The sequence below is a fragment of the Labrus bergylta genome, chromosome 22 (assembly GCF_963930695.1).
Source record: "Labrus bergylta chromosome 22, fLabBer1.1, whole genome shotgun sequence".
Taxonomy (NCBI): Eukaryota; Metazoa; Chordata; class Actinopteri; order Labriformes; family Labridae; genus Labrus; species Labrus bergylta.
In genome coordinates this window covers 6,041,620-6,065,617 of record NC_089216.1, presented here as the reverse complement: position 1 = coordinate 6,065,617, position 23,998 = coordinate 6,041,620, and the positions used below count along the sequence as shown (strand labels likewise).

General features: G+C 40.4%; 1 protein-coding gene across 2 annotated transcripts in view; it reads right to left on the bottom strand.

Moving 5' to 3' along the window:
* Window positions 1-23,998, bottom strand: part of LOC109988726 (phosphofurin acidic cluster sorting protein 1) — a 66,829-nt gene that overhangs the window by 24,255 nt on the left and 18,576 nt on the right. For both annotated transcript variants that reach the window (XM_065950094.1, XM_065950095.1), the window contains exons 2-4: window positions 3,468-3,555; window positions 2,851-2,934; window positions 1,290-1,421 (exon numbers count right to left, since the gene is read on the bottom strand). In XM_065950094.1, the coding sequence (XP_065806166.1) occupies window positions 1,290-1,421; window positions 2,851-2,934; window positions 3,468-3,555 (304 nt within the window). The remainder of the gene's footprint in view (window positions 1-1,289; window positions 1,422-2,850; window positions 2,935-3,467; window positions 3,556-23,998) is intronic.

The following is a 23,998-nucleotide window of genomic DNA, read 5'->3' as shown; positions in this document are numbered from 1 at the left end:
CGACATTTATGGCAGCTGAGAAGAGAACACAAGGCCAAAGATCCAAGTCTGACTTTGGTTTTAAGTGCACTTGGGAGAATTGGGTCCAGATGGAGGTTAAATAAAGGTCGGAAACTACATAAGTTTGAATGAAAGTCTCCAGTAGATAAAAGGGACTTATGTGGAAGATTTGATCTGCAAGAGAGAAGCGCATCCTGTTTACTCTGACATGATGTTAGTCGGAGATTGCACAGACGCAGGAGGCAGAGGCTTCGTGTTTTAGGGAAATGAGCCCGTGGCCGCTCGTTTGTTGGGTCAACAAGCTCAGATCATCTGGGACATTCGTCCAGCTGAAGACACTCCGCTGACTCAACAACTCGCAGCTGACCCTTAAACATGCAGCTCAACCTCCATCTGCTGCTGGATGTGTGCTGGAAATACACAAACAGATTCCAGCATTTTGTCTGCATGAAAGTTTCTTTTCATCCAGCCTTAAGCTGTTTTATTAGACCAGTGAAAAAAATCAGTCATTCATTTGGAAAAATACTCTTCAGGTTTCTCACCTCTTGAAATAAAAAAGAAAAACCAATAAAATGCCAGCGCTTCTTTTAACAGGAGCAGACTATTCAGACTCATTTTCAAACGACTTTGTGTCTCTGAATAGAAAAATGTTTGAAGGCAATTCAATACAGCGTCTCAGGGAGTTACAGCCCCAGTAGGTTATTGGATACGTGCTTTTACTAATACTTGTTTTGCTGTTTTTTTTTTTTTTAGGGAGCCTTTTATAAAATCTGGCCAGCGGCAACAGATGAAAATGAGCCTTTTGGCTAACTCTGGCATATTTATTGAAATGTTTATTAATATGCAATGTCCCTGTAAAATAAAAATAAATAAATAAATAAAATAACCCCTTCAAGGAAGCTGTGTCTAGAATCATTAAAATGGAGGGTCAACTGAAGGAGAACCCACAGACATTTTCTTTTTTGTTGGCCTAAAAGGACAAACTTATATCAAACAAATCAACCATGAAGAGGCCTATGATTATTTGTAATCGATCGCAGAATCTTGTTTTTTTTTATGTTTATTAGCACTCGTCTGCTGCTGTTTTACATTTTTTTTGTAAAAGATGTATGAGTGTTTGTAAAATGTAAAATAATAATCTCTGAAATTATAAAATATTTCCTTTCAAATTGCTATTGAATGTGATAAATACAGATATACAAGTGGGAGAGTAGCAGGACACAGTACTGTGAGTCACAGTTGTGTTGTTTTCTGTTTCGGTGTTAAAGGAATGAATCGGGTTGCGTTACCTCGGCCATGTTGATGAGTCCCAGGGCCAGAGTCTTGTAGCCCAGGATGGTCCGGTTCTTGTATCTCTTCCGTCGCTGCAGCATGATCTGAAGCTTGTTGGCGTCCCTCTTTAGGAAGTGTGGATACTGCAGGTACACAAATGTAAACAAACACGTCCAGAGTTACACACGTGCTCAGAAACCGCTGACAGGGCGATGACTGACTCGCTCAACGGGTTCAGATGACATCAGCTTCCCAGGTCATGATAATGAGGCCGATCTAAAGGCCTGTTGCGTAACACGTTCGCACCCGCTGACCTGTCTCCGGCGTCCCGAAGTGTCGACGCTCTTAGTCACATCCGAACTATGACATAACTCGTCATTACAGATCTCACCGGCTGCACTATAAATGGAACAAAAATCGAGTCCTTTAACAACTTTCAAAGCCGTGAAATCACTCTGCCGCTCGGTTTTAATAGGTTTCCTCTCTGCAGTGCCGCCGCCGTAACTTTAATGTATAATGTATAATGTCTGGCTCACTGCTCTCGCTAACATCCAGAGAGAGAAATTCCCTGACCTTTTAGCAGCATTTAGAAACATGGAAATTGAAAATGATAAATTGGAGCAGAGGAAGCCTCACTGGGAGTTACATTAAGCACAGAGGTAGAGAGTGTAAGGCGCTCAATGAGGTCTAATAATGATTACATATGGCATCTCTGAACCGGAGCAACATTTACCATGTATCTGTAAGCACAAGCTTTTTAATTAGACCCTTTTTTTTTTTTTATAGATAATTTTTTTTCATACAGAGTGGGAAAAACAAATGAACTCTTACTTTAGTGGCAACAAATTGCATAAGGATGAAAACTTTTCCAAAGGGGTCCGACCGATGCAGAATTTTTGGGGCCGATACTGAAACGATATTTGGGAAAGAGAAAAATCTGATACCGATATATCGGCCGATATTTTTCTTAGATCTATGAAATCCGTAGAGATAGATATACACATTTGTTGCGTTGATTCCTCAAATGCAGTTATCAAACACTCGTGGAAAAGATATATACTGAAGACAAGATGGAAGTAACCATGCAAGTAGGTGCATCACTCTGGGGAGTGATAATAATTGTAGTGATCCAAATAGCGCCCTCTGCTGGTGAAAGAGAGCTGCTAGTGTAATACAATGATACTCAAATGAAATGCTATGTGACTGCTGAATAGATCTTGTAATATCGGCGCATATCTGCGATAACATTAGCCGATACCGATAGTCACTGGGGGTCTGCCAATATCGATATCAGCCGGCCAATATTATCGGCCGGCCGATTTATCGGTCGATCTCTACTTTTAACAGCTAACTTTTTTTCATTATTATGAAATATATATATAAAAAATGTTCCTTATTCAGGTGACATTTCCACTTTTTAAAGCTGATGTGGAAGGGATTTAGTTATTTATAGCCAAGAAGATCAAAAAGCTTGTTATTTTTGTCCATTTCTGTTGGATCATAAAAGCACAAGAACAAAAGTCTCTTGTTTGCCTTTTGACTGACAGACACCTGACATGACTGAGTCCTCACCTGCAGGGAGAAGGTGAGCTGCAGGTCGGTCTCTGTCAGCCCCGCTGAGGACAGCAGGATCTCGTTGGAGCGAAGGATCCGCTTGGAGCCCTGAGGAGGCGACAGAGAAAGGAGACATCATGAGCGCAGGGGGAAAGAAGGAAAGATTACTGTTAGCACGCCGAGGCCGACTCCAGCCGAGTCAAAACAATGAACTCTCATCTACCGCACGCAGCGAGGGAAGCGTGGGAGCGGAGGAGGTCGAGAAAAAGACGGAAATTGACTAATAGGAGGGAGGGAAGAGGAAAGATTGAGGATGTGGAAGCAACAGCGTGAAGAAAAAGAATTAAAGCAGCTTCAAGTGTTACGTGCCAGAATCTAAAGAGAATGTATTGGTCGACTTTGATAGTAAACAAGATGAAGATGGTAAAAGAAAACAAGCCAAGAAGGAGGAACTAGGAGTGGAGCCAGAGCGTTAAAGGGGAATTAAAACCTTGTAAGGTGTATTTTATGTTCACAAAGAAGTCATTGGTTTTCCTCAATTATTGAAAAGAAAGAGCACATCAGACTTCAATTCTCAATTCAAATGTGTTCTGCTGCTGTCAGAAAACGTGTTTTGTACTATTTGAATACAGCACGAGTACCTGCAGTTTGACGGCGATGACCACAGAGGTGAGGTCTTTATCCAGCTCCTTCAGCATAATCAGCTTCTTCAGGGTCAGATTGAAGAGCCTGTGGACAAACACAACGAGACGTCGATGAGGAAACACTCATAAAACGACTCTGATTGGGGAAAAAATATTTCATTAGGATCGGTCACATCTAAGCGATTAAATAAAGAAAGAACCAGCAGGGTTACACATCTACATCTACACATTGTCCACAGGGGGCGCCAAGATCAACACAAACCTAGAAATGTTCGCATGAGCTTTAAAATGAACCCAGTCAGATACAAAGGTCTTAAGTAGTGTCTTTTAAAATGTGTTTTGTTCCTATTGTTGAGTTTTATCACATTTAAACTAAATGTTTTGTATACCATGATCGTATCAGTGAGAGTTCAGAGTAGCCCGTCATTATAATCGAAGCAACAAAATGCATCTTTGAGAGATGCCAAAAGCTAAAATCAAAAGCTCAAAAACAGTTTCTAAGAACACTTTGCCAATAAAACCTTCATAACGGGAGCATTTGTTGGTTTGCATTACATTGCAGACTGTTTTTATTCATTTTTGTCAAACCTGATAAATAATGTATATCTGACTTCTTGGACGGTCAAGCTACACTTAACGTACGATGCTGTGGGCTGAAAGCACTTCTAACACTTTCTGACTCTCCAGTAAAATGACACCTTCAGGGTCTTTAGTGCATCTTTGTGTGTTAAGACAAAAAGAGAGATTTAATTCAGCCCACGTTTGGACTGAAAATAGTTTGCTATTTTTGTAAAAGTGTGCTTTTTTACAACTGAAGCCGACACTTATGTCAGCAAAAACACACACACACACACACACACACACACACACACACACACACACAGAAATGCTGGCTGTCTTCCATTTGAGACACTTTGAGGAAGCAGGAGGAGGAGAGAGTTGCATCTGGGCCGCAAGTTTCCTGCCACTTAACACCACCAAAATGTACACAGACAGAGAGGCTTCACGTGTTTAAAATGCATCATAGTCAGCAGTTAGCATACGTCTGCACCAAAAGCCAAGGTAACCCTTCAAAGCTAGTATGTTAGCTTGAGCTACATTAAGGGTTACCCAAACACGATTGCTCCCCCCTCCCCTCCCCTCCCCCGCTGGTCTGCGTTCACCTACTCGAGTGCCCTTGCATATGTACACATTCAGCAGGTGGCAATATGCACATAAATGGTTTGGTAAGACGCCAAGAAGCAGAAAATAATTTGACGCAACCATGGCAACCGCTCAAGGACATCTTGCTAACTGTGGATGTTTTTGTTATTTCTGAGACGCCAACAATTACCCTCTTCCCATCTCCAGCCGACCGCGCTCCAGTTGGACCACCTCTTCAAGAGGACTCGGTACCCAAATACAAGGGTTCTCGGATTCCGGGTCCCCTAGTGTGGAACAACCCTAACTCAACATTTGCCTATAAAATTAGTTCTTCAATGGCAAGAACTTCACCCCATTAGTCAACAAAAGACTGGCTGTCTGATTATCACTCGATTCTTTGACAATATTGTGCCTAACACATGTATGCCATGATTGGATTTAAACCAAGATTTGGGAATTATATCAAAAAACTTTCATGACTTTTTGTTTTGGAATGAAACTTATTTTTCACGAGTCACTGGTTCGATTTCCATAAATCTTAAATTTCATAGTTAGAAAGCTTTTATAGCTTTGGGTCATCTCCAAGAAAAGTCCCTCGCAAATCAATTTCAGTGCAGAAACTTCAGGGAGTGTAACACTGACCCTTTGAATTCATCTAGACATAAATAAATATGAAGTATGAACACTGTTGTGTAACTATCGGGTTCCCAGTGGCTTTCTAGAAGCGTAATGTAAAGAGAGAAAAAGAGACACGCACCACGCCCAAACAGCAGCTGTGCAGCCAGGGGTCAATCTTTTCAATAATTCAGAGCCAGGAATCAAGAGGCAGAAAGTAAAACACTAAAATAGACCAGAAGACGCCGGCCGAGGGGAATCAAAGAAGAAAACCAAAGGAGGGAGACAAGAGAAAGTGATAGACTTTTATGTCAAAGTTTGATAAGCAAGAAAGAGGCAGAGACAGACGAGCTGACAAAGGAGCAGAGAGAGAAAACAGAGCGAGACGACAAGGGAGGGTGACGGAGGGAGATGATAAGAGATGAAGAGCGATGAATATAGAGAGGAGGAAACAAGCGAGCAGACAGACAATGAAGACAGAGGAGAGATGAAGGGAGCAAGGGGGGAAAAATTGAGGGGACACATCGACAGAGAGCAGAGCGATTGGAGGATGACAGAGGTTTGGCGCGGAGTGTTGAGAGACAGATTAACTGTCCGACATTACAAGATTAAAAAAAGATGAGGAGAGAGATGTAATATGTTTTCTATAATGTTCTTCTTATGTTAATCAAGTGTGAAAACATACATTTAGGATGTTTTTTTTATTTATTGGAGGTTGATAAAAGGCTGATATGAACGTCAGCACAGCCCCTGCAGATCACAAACTCAGACTAATAGAAGATTATAATTAAGAAAATGTAATTACGGGGATATGCAGACAAATGTGTTGTGCTTTTGCTGAATGATAATTTACAGCTGAGTCATTTATCAGGTAGAAATGCCTGATGTTCTCGTGTTCACCGTCTTTGACCTGAGAGATTTGCTGCTTTTTTTTTTTCAGGGTCGGGTTTTGTAAAAAGAGAAGAGAAAAAATCATCTCAGAATTGATTTCTTCACTGCGAAAAAAACTGTAGAGTTGAGTATTGTTCAGGACAGAGTTTAAGTTCAGAGGCAGTATGGTTTGAAGCTGCTGTGGTTATGGCCGATCACATGTTGCATTTTACTGAACAAAGCATGCTATGACTGGTTGTGAGCAAAACTATATGTACCTAGTCATTTTTTCATAGATCTGTGCTCAAAAAAAGTTTGAATCTGAGAATCTTTTTGAGCGTAAGCTTACATAATCACGCACATAGGTTTTATTTCTATGTAAGAATGCATTAAACTAGGATTGTGTGAAGATAAATTGTAATTTGTGATTTTTATGGACTTTAAATGACTTAAAAATATGAATTTGAGCCTTTCTGCTCCCCTGAATCAGTAATGTTTTGAATGCAGCCTTTCACATGACACTGGTACCCTGCTCACTTGTTTGCCGTTGTCCCTGTTCGATCTGAAACCAACCTCGCAATTGCCAAACGCAAGTTTCGACCACTTTTTCCACTCTGTGTCATTTTTGAAAGCCCCACCTCCACCCAAGCATGCCCAAGCAACTATGACTCTTGCAGCCTTTTTTTTTTTTTTTTTTTAATAAATGCACTGTACTCGTGATATATTCCAACATCACCCAGGAGAGAACGCATGTGTCTTTACAATGGGCAGCCTGATGACTTTGTTCATGTGTGTGCACAAATGTTCTTAACCGTGTGGCAGTGCTGTAAACCCAGAAACAGTCAACATAGCAGAAGACTTTTCCTCTTCCTGTACGCTTCTTCCAGTAGCACCCCTCCAACTTTCAACCGAATTAACGACTGCAAGTTGCGAGAGCACAACCAACACTGATAATCCCTCGCTTTGTGCAACACGTGAAAGAGAAAGTGTGGAGAATGTCATGACCAGAATGTATGGAATTTGTTCCCCAAGGGTAAAATACTATCACTCTTCAGTTCCTGCCTGAAAAACAACAGCGAACAACAATCAACACAATCAATACTAAAAACACTGGACAAAAGCACTCCACAGGTCAATAGTCTCGACAGGGTGGAGATTTATAAGTGACATTTAGGGGCTGAAACACAAACTGGAACCTTTAATACAACCTTTGACAACAACTCTAAAGATTAAAAGGCAGACAGAGTGGATAGAGAAACTGCGTCCTCTCATCTCACCTGTGCCGTCCTCCAGTCCCTCCCCCCACCTGAAACACAGTCACAGCCTTTCATCTTTCTTTCTGCGCTCACATCCCAACAGCGAAACGGACAAGTGCCCCCCCCCTCCCCCCCCCCCCCCACACCCGACTGCTGATGCAACCGCTGCAACACTCAGCGACCAACACTCAGAGAGTCTCTCTCCGACTTCCTGAGGCTTTTCAGAGCCACATCAAAGTGTCCAGGACGGCGCAAAAGCTATGAATAAAAACATATCCATTTATTTTCCCTCTGACAGAACGGGCCAGCTAAGTGCAGCCTCTCCTGCTTACACCTGCTGGATGTGAGTGGATGAATCAAGGTGGAGAGGAGGCGGAAGAGGGTGGGTGATTAAGAAGTGAGTCAGGCCGGCAGAAGAAAAAAAAAGCTTTGAATCCTTTTTAACGGAGAAACTTCAACTTTGGCAGCGCTGGTCGAAAAAAGAACCTGAATCATTATCCAGTCACTGAAGAAGATTAAACGTGTAGTTATAATTTGAAGTATTATCATAAATGTATAGATGGTAAAAAGGTTATTGTACCATGACCAGAAAACACATTTTTGGATGCCTTGCTTGGAAACGTTTTATCAAATGTGAAGGTGTCCAAATTCCTGAAAATCCTAGTAAAACATATTATTACACATTTTTAACGTGCTAGATTTTCTAGTATTCATTTTTAACATTAACTACGACATTTATTATCTATTATGTAGCATATCCATACCTTCTTCATACATTTTAATCTTAATTTGTTCATATTTGTTCTTAATTGAAAAAAGAAAAACAGCTAGCTAGTTAGTTTTCAAAAGTCAGGGGCAGAAGATTTTTTAGAATTTGTCCCAAATAAAAAGTAAAAAATAATGATGTATTTTTTAATTTGGAGTTATCGGAAACAAGAAAAAATAAGTTTTGGTGCCTTAGGGCCTCATTTAAATTTAAATTTCATGTCCAAATCTTTATAGAAAAAAAAGCTAATGTTAGCATCGACCACTTATTTAAGCCTTGATAGTTTTACACAATACAGAAGGAAAGATATGAATTCCCAGCTAATGCTAATGTAAGCTAGCTAACAAAGTAACATAATGTTAGCTTGTAGTTGGTTAAATGATCATTTTAGCTATTACTGCCAATGAGTTAGTACCTAATAAGTCTTACACGTATGGCCTGATGTGCCTTTGACTTTAAACGTATCATGTGAAATAACGTTGATTTGTTTTGTTATGTTGGATCAGCAAATGTTGAATACATTATTCTATCTTTCTATTCAGGTGGTGAGGTATTGTAATCGAGAAACCTAAAAACATTTAGTTTAGTAAAACACTATATTCTTTCAAGAGAAGCAAAGAAGAGTTAAAAAAAACTGCTTATAAATGTCTGTTCATCGATGACTTGGGGCTCGGGTGTGTATGTGGTTCATCTTCATTCTGGCTCCCATCAGGAGGTCATCATCGGCCTGTACCTGCTCTGTGATCAATCACAGGCCGGACCAGACAGTGAATGTTTACGACCCCACTGGGGCCTTCATCAGCAGACATTATGGCTGTAGGTTAGAGCTTCTGCTGGCTCTTAAAAGCACCTTAAAGCCTATTATAAATCTAAACTCAGATAAGATGTCAGTGCTCTAAATCTACACAGAATCAGCACTGAACAAAATGTTTTTAAAACCCTGAGCAGAGCGTCTTCACTTCCTGTAGTAACCCCCCCCCCCCCCGAGATGAATTTATAGTAAATAAGTCATGGTGTACTTTACTGTTGCACAGTGAACTAATGCAAGCTCCAGTGGGACTTCAGAATTATTACTTAAGAAGAAGAGTGTTTGTAAAGTGAGACAGGAATCCCCATGTCTCATATTAGAGGGTTTATAACCCGACAGCAAAACAACCAATAAAACAGCATAAAGATGATAAATAACATTTTGTACTTTGCACATTTAAGCATTGTACTAGAAATACACCGTGCCAAATCCATTGTCACAGGTTTTGAATTTCAGACATTTAGGGCTTTCACACTTGCAGAAAGCTCTTTTGTGGATGTTGTCATTCCATTGGATTACACATAGCATTGATATGAAGTCAAATATTCTCATTATAGCGTCGTATAAGCGGACTCTGTTGCTTCCTCCGCTACTTTTGCATTGTTTTATTACGTTATGTCTTACGCCAGGAGTACCCCCCCGCCCCCCTTCCAGTCTGACAGGGATAGTGTCCCGCTGTGAGGAGCAATATGTGAACAGAAAGGTCAGGAGAACATCCGGAGCGGTCCTCCTGAAGTTATCTAGATATTTACAGGAGTGTCTATGTGAAAACGGCTATATAAAAACTTGTTAGCCCTGGTGAGACATTTAGCTAAAAAAATAAAAATAAAAAATAAAAATAAAAAAGGAGAAACGAATCGTTATAATGGTCGGCCATGTTCCACAGCTGCTGTTTCTTTTAATTTCCTTACACCTCTCTCACAGGAAACACGCTCTGAGGTGACCCCTGCACTCCTAATTTAACTCGTGTAAATCCCTCCGGACAGAATAAATCCGTTTACAAAAAAATCATCTCCAGCCTCGACGGTAAGCGCTGTGACAGTCAGGTGTCACCGTTTGTTGACGAGGGGGAATCACATGGTAAAGGTCACAACAGTTCCCCCAACCCCCCCACACGCCCACAAACGCTTCCTCTGTGGTCCCGTCACTACATCCGAACAGTCACAACACGTTACCGTCAATCTGAACAAAACGGGCCCGAGAGTGAAGGAGGATTCCAAGAAACAGAGCGGCACAAAAAACAAGGGAAACAGTCTTTGTTTGGATGGAAAAAATGAAGGCACAGCATTCAGTTTCTTTCACAAGTCGTTACAAACCTGCTGCTGCTGCACCGCAACAGCCGGGATATAATTACAGCCTGCAACACATAATGGAAAAACACAACAAACCAATTTGTCTTTCAGTCGAGCTAAGCCAGGATTGTGATTAATTCCCATTGGGATCCAAATCTCTAGCACCCAAAAACAACAGTTTTTTTTTTGGTTCAGGCTTCATAAAACAACACTGACGAAAAGCTTTGATGCACAGGATGTCAAAATCTCCGATGTGTTGTTGTAAATATGGTGAATTTAGAGTATTAGTCATGTGACTGTTTTTTTGTTTTTTTTTACATTTCACAGATATCTGTCTTTCTTCACTTCACAGTCAACCGACAAACAATTTATAAAAGGAAAGAAATAAATGAAAGCAAGGTGTTAATGTTTGAGTGAAAATACAGAGAAAAATCCATCAATAGAAAATAAAACCTAGATATGTCATTTGTGTTAGAGTAGATAAGACTAAGATTTAAGTGTGGTTTTTTCTAGTTATCCATTAATCGGCAGAATATTTTCAAATAATTAAAAGGACTATTGAAAGATTTTAAAAAATATGTCAAATTTTTACACTCAAATATCTACTACTGCTAGTTATTGCCTGCCAGCCTCGACATCATCTTTTGTTATTGTTTTGATTGAGAGCCCCCTGGTGGCTGGAGTTACATACTGTGCCTTTAAATATGCTAAATTCATAAACAAAATAGTTAGTTTTATTGTTTCAGATTGCCAATAAATCCTTTTAAACACTGGAATCTGTATGCATTCAAACCTATCATTACTTTCTGACTTTCTTCATTTGAGTCTCTGCTGCTCCTGTTTCCCCGAGGCTTTTATTTGGATTTATTCTGGATCTCTACGGTAAAGTGGAATGAGCTAAATCAGACTTTGACTCAACATGACTCTTGTTAAAGAAACTTCAAATGATTGGTGGTTTTGATTTTTTTCTTTTAAGGCATCTGTCAACAATAAATATGACATTTTCCCACCCAAGCCTTTGAATGAACTGGACTATAAACTTGAAAGCAGCTGTGAGTGAGGTCATTGTTTGTTTGTTCCTGGGTGGGATGTTTACTTTAGGGTCTCTTGAATTAAGGTGTTAAGGAGTCATTACTAACAGTGTGACTTTGAAAAGCTTTTCTCTGCTTGTTTATCTTCCTGTTTAGTTGCCATCCTCACCCTTGTTACGTCTACTGAGGGTTTAACAAATTGTAAACTGTCTGAGAAGATGTTCTCCGAGTGATTCTGCTCATTTTATGTTCGTACCAGTTTGTCCCAGTTGGGTCATTTTGCAAAATATCCATAAAACTGCTGATTGTCTTTCTGAAATGGGAGCTCAGAGCTGAAGCCTTGGTGCTTGACAGAACATGACTAAAACACACACACACACTTCCCCCTTCTTTTCTTTACTGTACTATTGTATCAACAAAGTCTGCTCTAAGCCGTAGCCATCACAAGTTTAAGCCGACGTGGAATTTCTTCAAGTTGCAGTTCCTCTAAAGGAATACTCCAGAATACTTTTAAAAAAAGCACAAACCATCTCTTTGGAAAAAAGAGTCAACACTTTTTTTCCTCACAACCCATCAGTTACACTTCTTCTTTTGTGTACGCTGGATTTTTAGTTCCAAAGAAGAGGAACATAAAAAAGTGGGCCGTGCTTGATTGGTTGTAAACGTTCAATCGTCACCTTTTCTGAATCTGTATTTATCTGTTTTTAGTTCAAAGAGCTGAGAAGACTGTACTTAAAATCAGATTGTTTAAGTACAGTGTCCCATTTATTCTGGTCATCTTTTTGGACCTGAAGCCTTCAAATAGTCCATCAGCAGATTGGCAGACATTCATCTACAACAGCTAAGACATGAATGAGATCATGTTTTAAGCAGTTTCTGAAACATTTCTTTGGGGGGTCAACACACTGTCAATGAGAAAGAAGTAATTTGAAGGGAAGTTGAGCTCAGAGAACATTTGGGGACATCATTCATATTTTTGAAACGTAAGTAATAAAACCTTCTGAAGCATGCATGGATGTGGGATCTTTGTTTACAACACTGTCCTGTAAGTGTACCTGTGCAACACTTGTTGAACAACAGAAAACATCTCAGTGAAGAAGGATTTGTGTGGTTGTGTTAAGGGGCATCCTCTGGGGGGGGTTTCTGAGTGCATCAATTTAGTCGTAGACAAAATGGTCATGGTTCTGTAGGACAAACGGATGAAGACCTCTCTGCTTCTCTAAATGTTTAAAGCCCCTCTGGTTGGTAGCACCCGGTGTTTTCCCAGCAGTCCCTGCTTCTTGTTTGTTTATTTGCATGGGAGGATGAAAGAGCGGTTCAATAATGTCTGTGGGAAGATTGACCTGTGACATTACGGAAAGGCCAGTCTCTGAATAAACAACGGCAGCACGTCTGCCTCAGATAACGAATGTAGGTGCACCGCTCGCACATATCACAGCCGTAAATCAGAAGTAAATACCAAACGACTGGAAGGAAACGCAAAGGTGGAACAAAGTGCAAAAAAGTTCTGAGCTTGTCTTATTGAGGACTGATCCAACATATTCATCCAAGAGTAAAACAATATTTTATTAATAAAACGTCCAAATATCAGGGCCCGACTGATATGGGATTTTGTAGGGCAGATACCGATATCGATAATGGGGATAGAAAAAAAACCTGATACCGATATACTGGCCGATATCTTTCATATACAAATTTATTGCGTTGATCCCTCAAATGCAGTTATCAAACTCTTTTGGAAAAGATTTATAATGAATACAAGCTGATGAAAAAATCTAGTAGCTAGCCGATAACGATAGTCACAGGATATGCTAATATCGGTCAATATTATCGGCTCGCCGATTAATCGGTCGGGCTCTTCCAAATATATAAATTCTGAAGACTTTAAATTAGTTTGTTCCTCAAAAACCTAAAAGAAGGTCATTAACAACTGCAGGCAATGTGAAGACGTGTTAACTGCTGAATTCAAGCTTCTCAGAAAGTAATATTGGCGTGTCAGGTCGGTGTCAAAATGTGCTTTAAGGAGAATAGTGACTGGGGCTGGGAGTGTATTGTGTAAGTGTGTATTTCTGGGTGTGAACACGTGTAGCTTTAAGAGGAAGGTGTCTAGGGTTCCCTTGACAACAGTCCATCAAGGAAGGTGTGACCTTCCCGTATCACAGAAGCAAAACAACATGTGAAGTGCTTGGTAAAGAAGGGAAACAGTCCTTCCAGCGACCTTCACACCCATGTCGTCTCATTTATTTTCTTCCCATCCGCTTTTCACCCTCCTCCTTAATCTCCACTTTCCTCCCGTTCTCACTCTCCTCCTCCCATCTCACCCCCTGACACGTCTTTATTTTATGAGCGTTATCCTTCCTCGTAGTCTGGATCACCTGTTTGTCCTCCTCCCTCCATCATGTAACGCTTACTCAATTCTCCTTTCCTTATAATCCCAGCTCCACCCCGTCTCCTCTCTTAAGTAACCCGGCGTCCCCCTCCTCCCTTTGGTAATTGTGATCAATGGCGGTGCTGATGCTGTTGCTGACAGAAAGACTGAGCGTCTCACCCCTCCTTTTTTTATTAGCCTCCCCGGCTAACTCATTATCATTCCATAGCATGGATTTGTCTGTCGCACAGCCGAGCCCAACAATCCTTGATTTGGAAACAGAGAAATCAAATATCTTATAGATAATACAAGAGAATTTGCATAGACCTTATCACACTGTCAGGTACCCTTTAAGCAAATTCATTTTAAATGTCCCAATAAAGGTTGAAATCAGGAGAATCAAAAATATGTTTCAGACGCTAAATCCAGTTGTAGCATTGAAATGAACCAACAGCTGACAATACGGCATTATGGTGGTGTTCCATATTAAAGCTTCAAAATACAACATTATGTCATGTTGGTTAAAATACATTGCATTTGATTCATGATATTACATTGAATTGTTCTTTTGTATCATCTTTGTCGTTGGGCGCCTTGCTATGTATTTTTTTATTTTATTTAACAGGTCTGAGTCAAATAACCAATCAGGGTAAAGCGTGCACATAACCAGCCAATCCCAGGGACGTTGTGAGGAGATGTTTGGGTTTCTTGGACAGTCAAGTTTCAAAGTAGCATTATCCAAATTCTGAGTTTTTGTAATTTGAAAAGTTTAGAAAATAGCATTCGATTTTCAAAAAAACATGAAGACCATGTTGACACCTGGAAATTTAAGTAAACAAACATTCACCACTCACTCAGCAGGTCCAGCAGTTTCATTGCTGCCGGCATAGCTAATGGTCAATTACACAAACAAACAGACACACAAAGACACAAGAAAATAACACCAGAAGGTGGCCGTGTGTGTGTGTGTGTGTGTGTGTGTGTGTGTGTGTGTGTGTGTGTGTGTGTGTGTGTGTGTGTGTGTGTGTGTGTGTGTGTGTGTGTGTGTGTGTGTGTGTGTGTGTGTGTGTGTGTGTGTGTGTTTGTGTCTATTTTAGAGCAATCACTTGCAGTAAAGTCAGCCAAACTGTATTCCCACTTCATCCACTTATTTGAAACCGTTCAAGAGCTATTTTGATCCTGCAACATTTATGGCCAAGCTTAGTTGTGCGCGCACACACACACACACACACACACAGCCATGCACATACACACATTTTTTTTACAAGCAAAAAAGGAACCAAATACACAAACACCCAAAACTGGATGATCAAATATTGTTGACCAACATATTTTAGACGTCTGTGCGTGTGTGTGGGGGTGTGTGTGTGTGTGTGTATTTTTGTGTGAACTAGTGACTGTTTAAATGGTTTAAGACCTCACACAGCAGGAGGTTTGATCCCCAGCTTCTCATTTAAGCTTATCAGCAGTCTCCAGACATTGACCCCTGAAACCTCAACGTAAACAAACCTATATATATATTTACACACACAACAAACACACAGAGGCACAAAAGACAAATATGTTCAGTCAAATTAACTTGTGCGTGAAATCCAGAGTAGACACAAACAGGCGCAGGCAGAACACTTCAGAAAGACAGAATGAGATAGAGAAAGAAGGGAGGGCGAGTCAACAATATCTTGTAGTGTGGATGTTCGCAGGCAGAAAAAAATAACAAGCATTTGGTTCCTCACTAACAACGGTCTTAAAATAGCTCTGGGCTGAGTGGAGACAGCCTGTGAAGATGTCAACAGTTTGGTGGAGGAGCGCTGAATCATTTCTTTTCCTCCTTCTTGGTGCTTTATTAACATGCAAAACAGCATGATCCTTCCGCAAACACATCCGAAGCTCTCAGTGTGCATTATTACACAGAGAAGATGACTGACAGCGCAGTAGGAGCTCGAACTCAGCGAGGTGTTATGCACATTTGAGTGTGCTTAATACTAAATATTTGTGATTTGTTGGCCAAGTAAAAAAAAAAAAAGATCTGTCAAAATGTACAGTAAAGCCTCTATTTGCAGTAATTGATTACGCTGGGCAATAAAGCAAAAAAAAATGTTAAGAGTGTCAGACATAACTGCATGAAATATGAGCCTTAACGGTGTCATAAAGGAAGAACAGGTTTTATTTTACTAAAAAAATTTATTAACAATTTTATTTTAATGTTATTACATGTCCCAGATTTATTATTTATTAAGGACAATCAATCATTCAATTATCCTGTGGTAAAAAAGATGGACCCCACAGTGCTGATTTAACTCGATGGGAAAGATGCTAGTTACAGAAAATGTGTGATAAAAAATAGTATAGCTGCAACACGAGACTATAGTAAAGACAAATATATTCTTTGTGATGTTTTAGACCTAACAGATACAGTCAAAAATATGCAATCTGTAATATAAAGCAGATAATCGTCAGCATACGGGCAGATTTTAGTTTGAGATAACTCAAACTGTTATTAAGTCGAGATTAGTCCATTAGATCTCAGCAGTGTTTGGCTGTTATTGACACAATACAGCCACATTAACTTCTTTTCCATCTACACGACAAGACAGGACTAAATATTAAACAATAGATTAGAATTTCGTGACACAAGCTAGCGATTAAAACAGACGACAACATTGCTATGAAGCATAGCTGTGGAAAAGTCTAGCTACCATATTCTGCTTTCACAACACATTGTTATGGAGTAGTATCTTGTGAAAAATCTTCGGGTAACAGTAAGGTGCCAATTTCAATACCCATAAATAATACATTTTAAATATGTCTCATATTAAGAGATATCTATCTACAAGAGATAAAAGCCTGACCGATATGGGATTTTTGGTGCCGATACGATATGGATATTGAGGAGAAAAAAAATCTAAAATATCGGCCAGTATCTTTCTTGAATCTATAAAATCTGTAGAGACAGATCACTCTGGAGAGTGACAATGTTAAATCTATATCTGCGATAAATTAGCCTTTACTATTGTCACTCGATATGCTAATATCGGCAGATATTATCGGCTGGCCAATTAATCGGTCGGGGTCTATAAGAGAACCTACAAGAGAAGTGTTCTTTTGTAGAGAATGTCATGTATATGATTCCGACAACAACAAAAAGGTTGACAATGTGTATTTCATTGACAAAATCCTGGCTATGATTCCCCACAGCAAGCCTTGTATGGACCAAATATGGTAAAATGATACAGTGAACAACAACACAGTAAGTGACTGATACTATGAATGATGTCAGCCTGCATGTATTTACTGCAAGTAAATAAAACAAAGCGACAATTCTGCAGACCCTACTAGGAAAACCTTTCCTCTAAGCTCTTGGTGAAATGTATTAATATCACATTATAACACATTTTGTACCTAGACTTTCCAGAGCTTGAAGGTGGACCCTGCTTTGCCAGTTTACTAGAACTGAACACCTGAGGTTTCTTATCAGTCTCCCCTCAAAGGAGCTCAACCTGCTTGCAGAGCAGAATGACTCATAAAGCTCCGCAGTCTGCTCTGCTTCTCCTCCATGACCCTCTGACAGCTCTGTGACAGCCAATGAGCTGCTGGAAGGGGCGGAGCTTACAGAGTAAAGAGGAAAGGGATGAGGTGTGGCGATTCGTCACCAAGGCATCAATCATTGAGGAGAGAAATCGTGTTCAATTTGTATTGAATGTGTATGTTGTCTATACCCCCCTAGCCTGCTTTACACTTGATTAGCATGCTGGTCACATCAGCAGGCAGACTCCAGTGAGGCTGAGGCTTCCTCCTTCCTAGCACACACTGGTGCAGCAGACTAATGCTCCAGTAACATAAAAATGAAAAGACAATATGGTAGAACAGTCTGGAACAACACTTTAAGATAGGAATTGAACCAAACAGACTCTGTGGTTTGGATTATGCAAAAAGAAAGATGCATCTGTGTTTTTATTATCTGCATAGGAGGCCAAATTTCTACACACAGACAGAATGATCAGCATCACATTTTGCCTGACTGTTTCTTTATGATACGATAGGAAAGGAATGTGATATGATACGATACAATGAGATACGATAGGATTGGAAGATATTGAACTTTGTTTTGCTACAAGGTGAAACGTACAAACACCTTAACAAAGGATACCTAACAATTCATCATTAAATTTAAAAATCAATATAACTAGCATTTTTAAAACATGCTCATACTCCAAGTCTAACAACCAATTCTTGGTCCAGTACATCGAAGGTTAAGACCGTGGTACACCAAATGTTACACGGAGGATTTATCACCAGCTTACTCATTATGAGAATTCATATTTCAGGGTTACAATCTGGTCCATCTTGGGTAACATTTTTCGACGAGTTCAAAAGTATAGCATCATGCAATTAACCTGAGGACTTTTTCTGTGGCTTATATTGGGGACAGTCAGCATCTTTCACACCTACTGAGATTATTGATGCCATGTCCCTTCAGTGACTTATGACTAAAAGTAAAAAGTTACTTCAATAAAACAAAACATCATCTGCATGTGGGAGGAATCTCATTTCACATCGTCTGACTCAGGGAGCCGGAGATGCTGTTGTTTCGGTTCATCAACAACTTGGATGCCAAAAGAGCCGCAGCTGCACCTGTGGAGCCGTAGCAGGCTTTTGTTTATCATCACTGAGTCACTGAAGCGATATGCCAAATGAAAAATCTGACATTTGATAATGAAGAACTCACTTAATGCCAAATACACAGTCTTAGCAGTGAAGCTAATGATTTTTTAAAAATACTTTAATAATATTGCTAATTAAAATAGTGGTGATTGTTCCTTTTTAAACGTGTCATCATAACGTATCAAAGCATTTTATATTTTGTCAACCTTAATATACATTACACAAGGAAAATACGCAAGAAAGACCATTTTTGTAAATCATTGCAGAGCCATGTTTTGAGGTAGTCTGAGATGGGATTCCAATTGTATTTCGACTGGTGTATTTTGGTCTGGACTCTGTTGCTGCTTGGACTGGATTTTAAAAAGCTTTTCCATTACTTGCAAAGCAACACACAACAACGACGTGTAATCCAGAGTGACAGAAGTGCATGGGAGCTGCTGAGCGTAATCCATGCTGCTACTGGAATGTCTGTACAGCAGATTCCTCCATCCCAGAGTTTGAGGAGTTCTGCACTGTGGCAATGGTTTGAAAGGTGAGATATTGGGTTGCATAGCCAGACGAGTAGCTACTGATGAAACATCATTACCACAGAGACCCGCCAAGAGAGGTTGGTTATGACTCCCCATTAAAATCGTAAGAATTACAAATAAAAATGCAGACAAGTTGTAAATATCACATCGGAACAAAACTGATTTATGAGATTCACAGAATGTCACAAGCACTTTTATTCAGTGGTGTTTTGAGGACTTCCTCTGGAGGGAAAATGATCACTTTGGTAAAAAGTGAAGTGTTAATTTAGTGGGGGTTAGTGAAGACAATCTGTCTTTTAGTTCCGATGTGTTTAAGCATGATTGCTCAGCTCCTGAAAATGCTCCCCCCCCCCGCTGTGGTGATATCAGTATTCAGAAACATCTTCTCTCAGCAGCAACAGTTTCTAATCAGAGTCGTGGGGAAACTTCTGGATGATGTGCTGAGAGCGGTGTGAGTCAACACACTCATCATCAACAGCCCACCGGCACATAATCTCTCCCCAGTTACAGTCCACACACACACACACACACACACACACACACACACACACACACACACACACACACACACACACACACACACACACACACACACACACACACACACACACACACACACACACACACACACACACACACACACACACACACACACACACACACACACACACACACACACACACACACACACAGAAACGCGCACACACACATCTTATCAATGTTTGTCCAAATGCGGCTCAGCGTCCATCCAACCTGCTCGACACCGGGAGGGAAGAAAACAAACATGGACACGCAGGGCGGTAATTGTGGTTCAGCTAATCAATATGCATGAATGCTTTTACTATTAGCCGCGACAGAGAGATATAGAGGGAGGCTGGGTGGGGGGGAGAAACAGAGAGGGAGAGGATAAGAAAAGGGAGGAAGGAGCAGCAGCAGGAGAGCAGAGCAACAGAACACTAATCCAACAGCTTTTAATAAAGTGCGTATTGATCGCTGGATGCTGCATCCCTACAGCAGGTTTAGGGAGCTACAGTGTTTCTACAAGCTGGGTCATGTTAAAACCACAGATATATAACACCAAAACATATACCATATCATATTCCTTTACAGCCCTTTGGTTGCTGATAATACGGATATTTTACCTTCACTCAATTGACATTTAATCTCTTGGTATATTTACATTATGAAATGAAATGTAGCTAAATTCACAACATTTTATGCTTTAAGCATAAAACGAGGTATTTTGCACCAACAGTAAAAAAAAAAGACGTTATTATGTCACTACAGCCGTAATAGTTACCAACACCCCTTTAACTGAAATAGAAACATTTGACTTAAAGGCTTTATATTCGATTTTTTTGATCCAGCAGATGTCGCCCTTGAGCACCCGCATGAAACCAAAACAACTCGCGCTGCATTGTTGTGTTAGCATGCTAATGCTAGCGATCTTTATTATGCTCGTATCTTCACACTGCATGTAAATTTACCTGAAATGAGCGTGATCTAGAAACACAGTTAAGCAGTGAGTACAGTATGTTATTCTTCTTTTCTCTAGTCCCTCAATTAAACAACTTTTATACACGAGGGGAGGAGTCAGCCGGCCGTCTTGGCGATGTAAACAAAGTGAAGATAGGACTCTGAAAACATCACAGACAGTGGGACTCGGGTGTTACACCCATTGTAGACAGTCATGACTCACAGAGTTATTTTCAGAGGATATACTTGATTTATATTATATTTAAGTGTGAAATATAAATAGCATATAAAGCCTTTAAAGCTTTTGTCCATATTTCATTGTCATATTGATGCACGATCTGCAAAGAAAGGGTCTTTTTTCATTCTAGAACAAAATCCCCTCTTGGCAGCCATATCACAATCGATTAATGTGACATGATCATCCTTTAAAATAAAAAATATGTGACATACTGTATATGGCATCATACGTGTCATCAGATAGAAAACTAAAGCCGTTTTCACATATGCACCGTGCAGCAGTCACAGTATATAAACGCCCCCCCACCCCCACCCCAGTTACGAGTGCAGCCGTGTTTTTTACTCAAAGCAATGCTAGAATAGTGAAATAAATCTGCTGACGTCGTGTTTAAATTTCCCTGATAGTTAAATAGGGTCAACTGGGATTAATTGGGGTTAAGTCTCATTTACAGGCAAATATATGCCAAGACTTTTTCCTCACGTATAATAGAACCACTGTGAGGCCTGCTGCTCTGAAGAGCTCTAAACTTTAACGTCCACAAAAGGGCAAAGAAAAGTATTTTTGGCTCCTGAATTAGAGAGGTATCTTTTTGTGTGCATCGCTGATTCATTCGGGCTGACATTCTTACATTCCCCTGTGACGACCAACCAAATCTCAGCCTGTCAGGTTTTGTTTTTCTCCACTAGAAAATGTTGAAATGATAAAAGAAGGGGACACTTCAAAATACAGAAAACAGAAACAAACTTCTGCAAAATGTACCTTTTGGCTCCTCTGATCTCTTTCTTTCCACATCTGCCAAACAAAGGGCGAGACGATATTAGATCCGAGCCTCACCTTCACAATCAAGGTGAGATTTAACGACAGCGAAGGACGACGCAACATTAAACTATCTTTCATCAGCTAATGGCTTCTCCTCCTTTCTTTTCTGCATTTCTCCATCTGCTTTTTGTTGCTTTGGTTTCAGGTACACGCGGGGCTTTGGTGGCAATCTAGGAGAAGTGCTTTGTAAGTTAAGGAGCTATAATTAAATGAGCGGACAGACACAAGTAGGCAACGCAGCCGCTGGATGATAAGAGATGTTTGGTTTGTACCAGAAGATTCTGTTTGGGTAGATTACACGTGAAATGAAGCAGACAGACAATCCAGCTGGTGTCTGTTCCTCCTCGGTCACATTTTCCTTTCAATCCATGCGTGTGTGTGTCTGTAAGTGTGTGTGAGTGTGTGTGTGTGTGCAACTGAATCTATTAATTTTGACATTGTGTGCTTCAGTAACCTCTAAATGCATCGTATGTTAATCCCCAAGGTGTTCTCAGCTGCTTGTTGCGGATGGCTGTCCTCCAATGAGTCGGGTTTTACTCGAGGTTTCTGCCTTGTAAAAAACAATCATTGCCACTGTTCCAAAAAGCTTTCTTATTGGTAGATTGATGTTTTTTTTTTTTTGTTTTTTTTAAATAGTACAACTAAAGAGTTTTGGTCATTCCAGGAATTAAATAAAAAAAATAGAAAGTGAAGCCGAAACATTTGGAGCGCCCCTTCACTTACTATCTGCAGTATAGGTGCTAAGCTCCGCCTCCTCTATAGCCGTTTTCACACATGCACTCCTGAAAATATCTAGGAGGACTGCTCTGGATATTCTTCTGACCTGGCTGTTCACATATGCACCTCAAAGCGGGAGACTGAGGTAAGACATGGTGTAAAAAAAAAAAAGAGTTTTCTGCAAGTGTGAAAGCACTTTAAGTCAACAGACAGGATATGGTGCAACTTTCAAATCTAAATACACGTCTAATAAATGATTCTCAAACATGGTTTCTGTCATTATAGTGAGTTATCATCATGCTGTTTCATGTCCAAGTGTTCATTTGACCTTTCAGTGTAGTTTTATTTGGATATTTGACGCTATAGAAAAGCGGTATAACACCGTGATTGACGGCTCTGTTGACAGAAGCAGCTCCTAGCAGACGTCATGTGCAACACATTTTGTAGAGTAGAGGATGAGGAAGCATAATGAACACAAATAGAGAGTCACTGAACTTTCCATAATCGTGAATCTGTTCTGCTGTGTGCACTATATCGACTGGAGGGAGCTTCACTTCTGAACAACAGGAGGAGGTGGAGACGCATCGTCCATCTTCATACGCAGTCAATCGTCTAGACCTGCTCTTTATATTAATACAAATTGATTCATCTACTGATAACCTGAATCAGAGGCTTTTACAACAATGTGACGGCAACTCTGAAGAGTTCCTCTGTTTTTGCCTCAGGCTTTTTGTCTCATTACTCCTCAATTTTCCCCCCATTTCTTATCTCTCCCAGCAACACAAGCTGTCCACCACTGTCCGCCAACAAAAAGCAGAACCATCTCTCTCCGTCTGCCTCTCATCTCCTGCCCGCTCCCTTCTTCTCATTCAAGGCCTTTTTCCCATTTCTCCTCCGGCGCTCCACGACTCTCCATCCTCTCAATCTGTCTCATCTGATAGCACTGCTGCTGCTTTTGTCACTGCCTCTCTCTCTCTCTCTCCCTCCCCCCCCCCCCGACCTGTAGAAATAGTCTCCCCCTCTTCAGTTTGATCTCCCTCTCTGCTTACGTCTACTTTTCTGCTGCATGTGATTTGGATTGATTTTGTGTTATGGTGGTCCAGTCTGCCCTCTGCTTTTACATTTATCTTGTTTTAACAACGCTCGTCTGGTCCCTCTGCTGATAGTCCCGTGTCACTGTCTGTCTTTGAATACATTTTTAAATGTTAACCATAAAAGAAACATTTCCAACCCTCAAATGACACGAATGACGAGCACACTTAATATGATTTTAACGTCTCTTTGTCCAGGCTGACTGATAGAGCAATTCTTTTTATATTGACTTTGGTTTTTCTGTGACAAAAATAACCCGCTGGCTAACTGTTGATGTTTACATTACGTTACGTTAGCACACAATGCAATCTAATAAAATACAATGCATTATGTTACGATAAATTAAAACAAAAAATCAAGTTGAATTTGGGGATTTTCATAACAGTGGATAGATTTGAAAATAAGGGAGGGAAAGAGAGGGATAGGGAGAGAGAGAAAGAGAGGGAGAAAGAGAGAGCGAGAGAGAGAGAGAGGGAGGGAGAGAGGGAGAGAGAAAGAGAGAGAGGGAAAGAGGGAGAGAGAGAGAGGGAGAGAGAGAGAAAGAGGGAGAGAGAGAAAGAGGGAGCGAGAGAGAGAGAGAGAAAGAGAGAGAGAGAGAGAGAGAGGGAAAGAGGGAGAGAGAGAGAGAGAGAGGGAGAGAGAGAGAGGGGGAGAGAGAAAGAGAGGGGGGGAGAGAGAGTGGGAGTAAAGAAAGACAGGTAAGGTGTCACAGGTCGAGCTAACCGGAGAGGCACAGTCTCTGCACATGGGGCGCGACTTAACTGTAACGCCATCCCTACAATACGATATCTTCTGATACAATGCGACACAATACATCACGATACGACACAATACGACACAATACA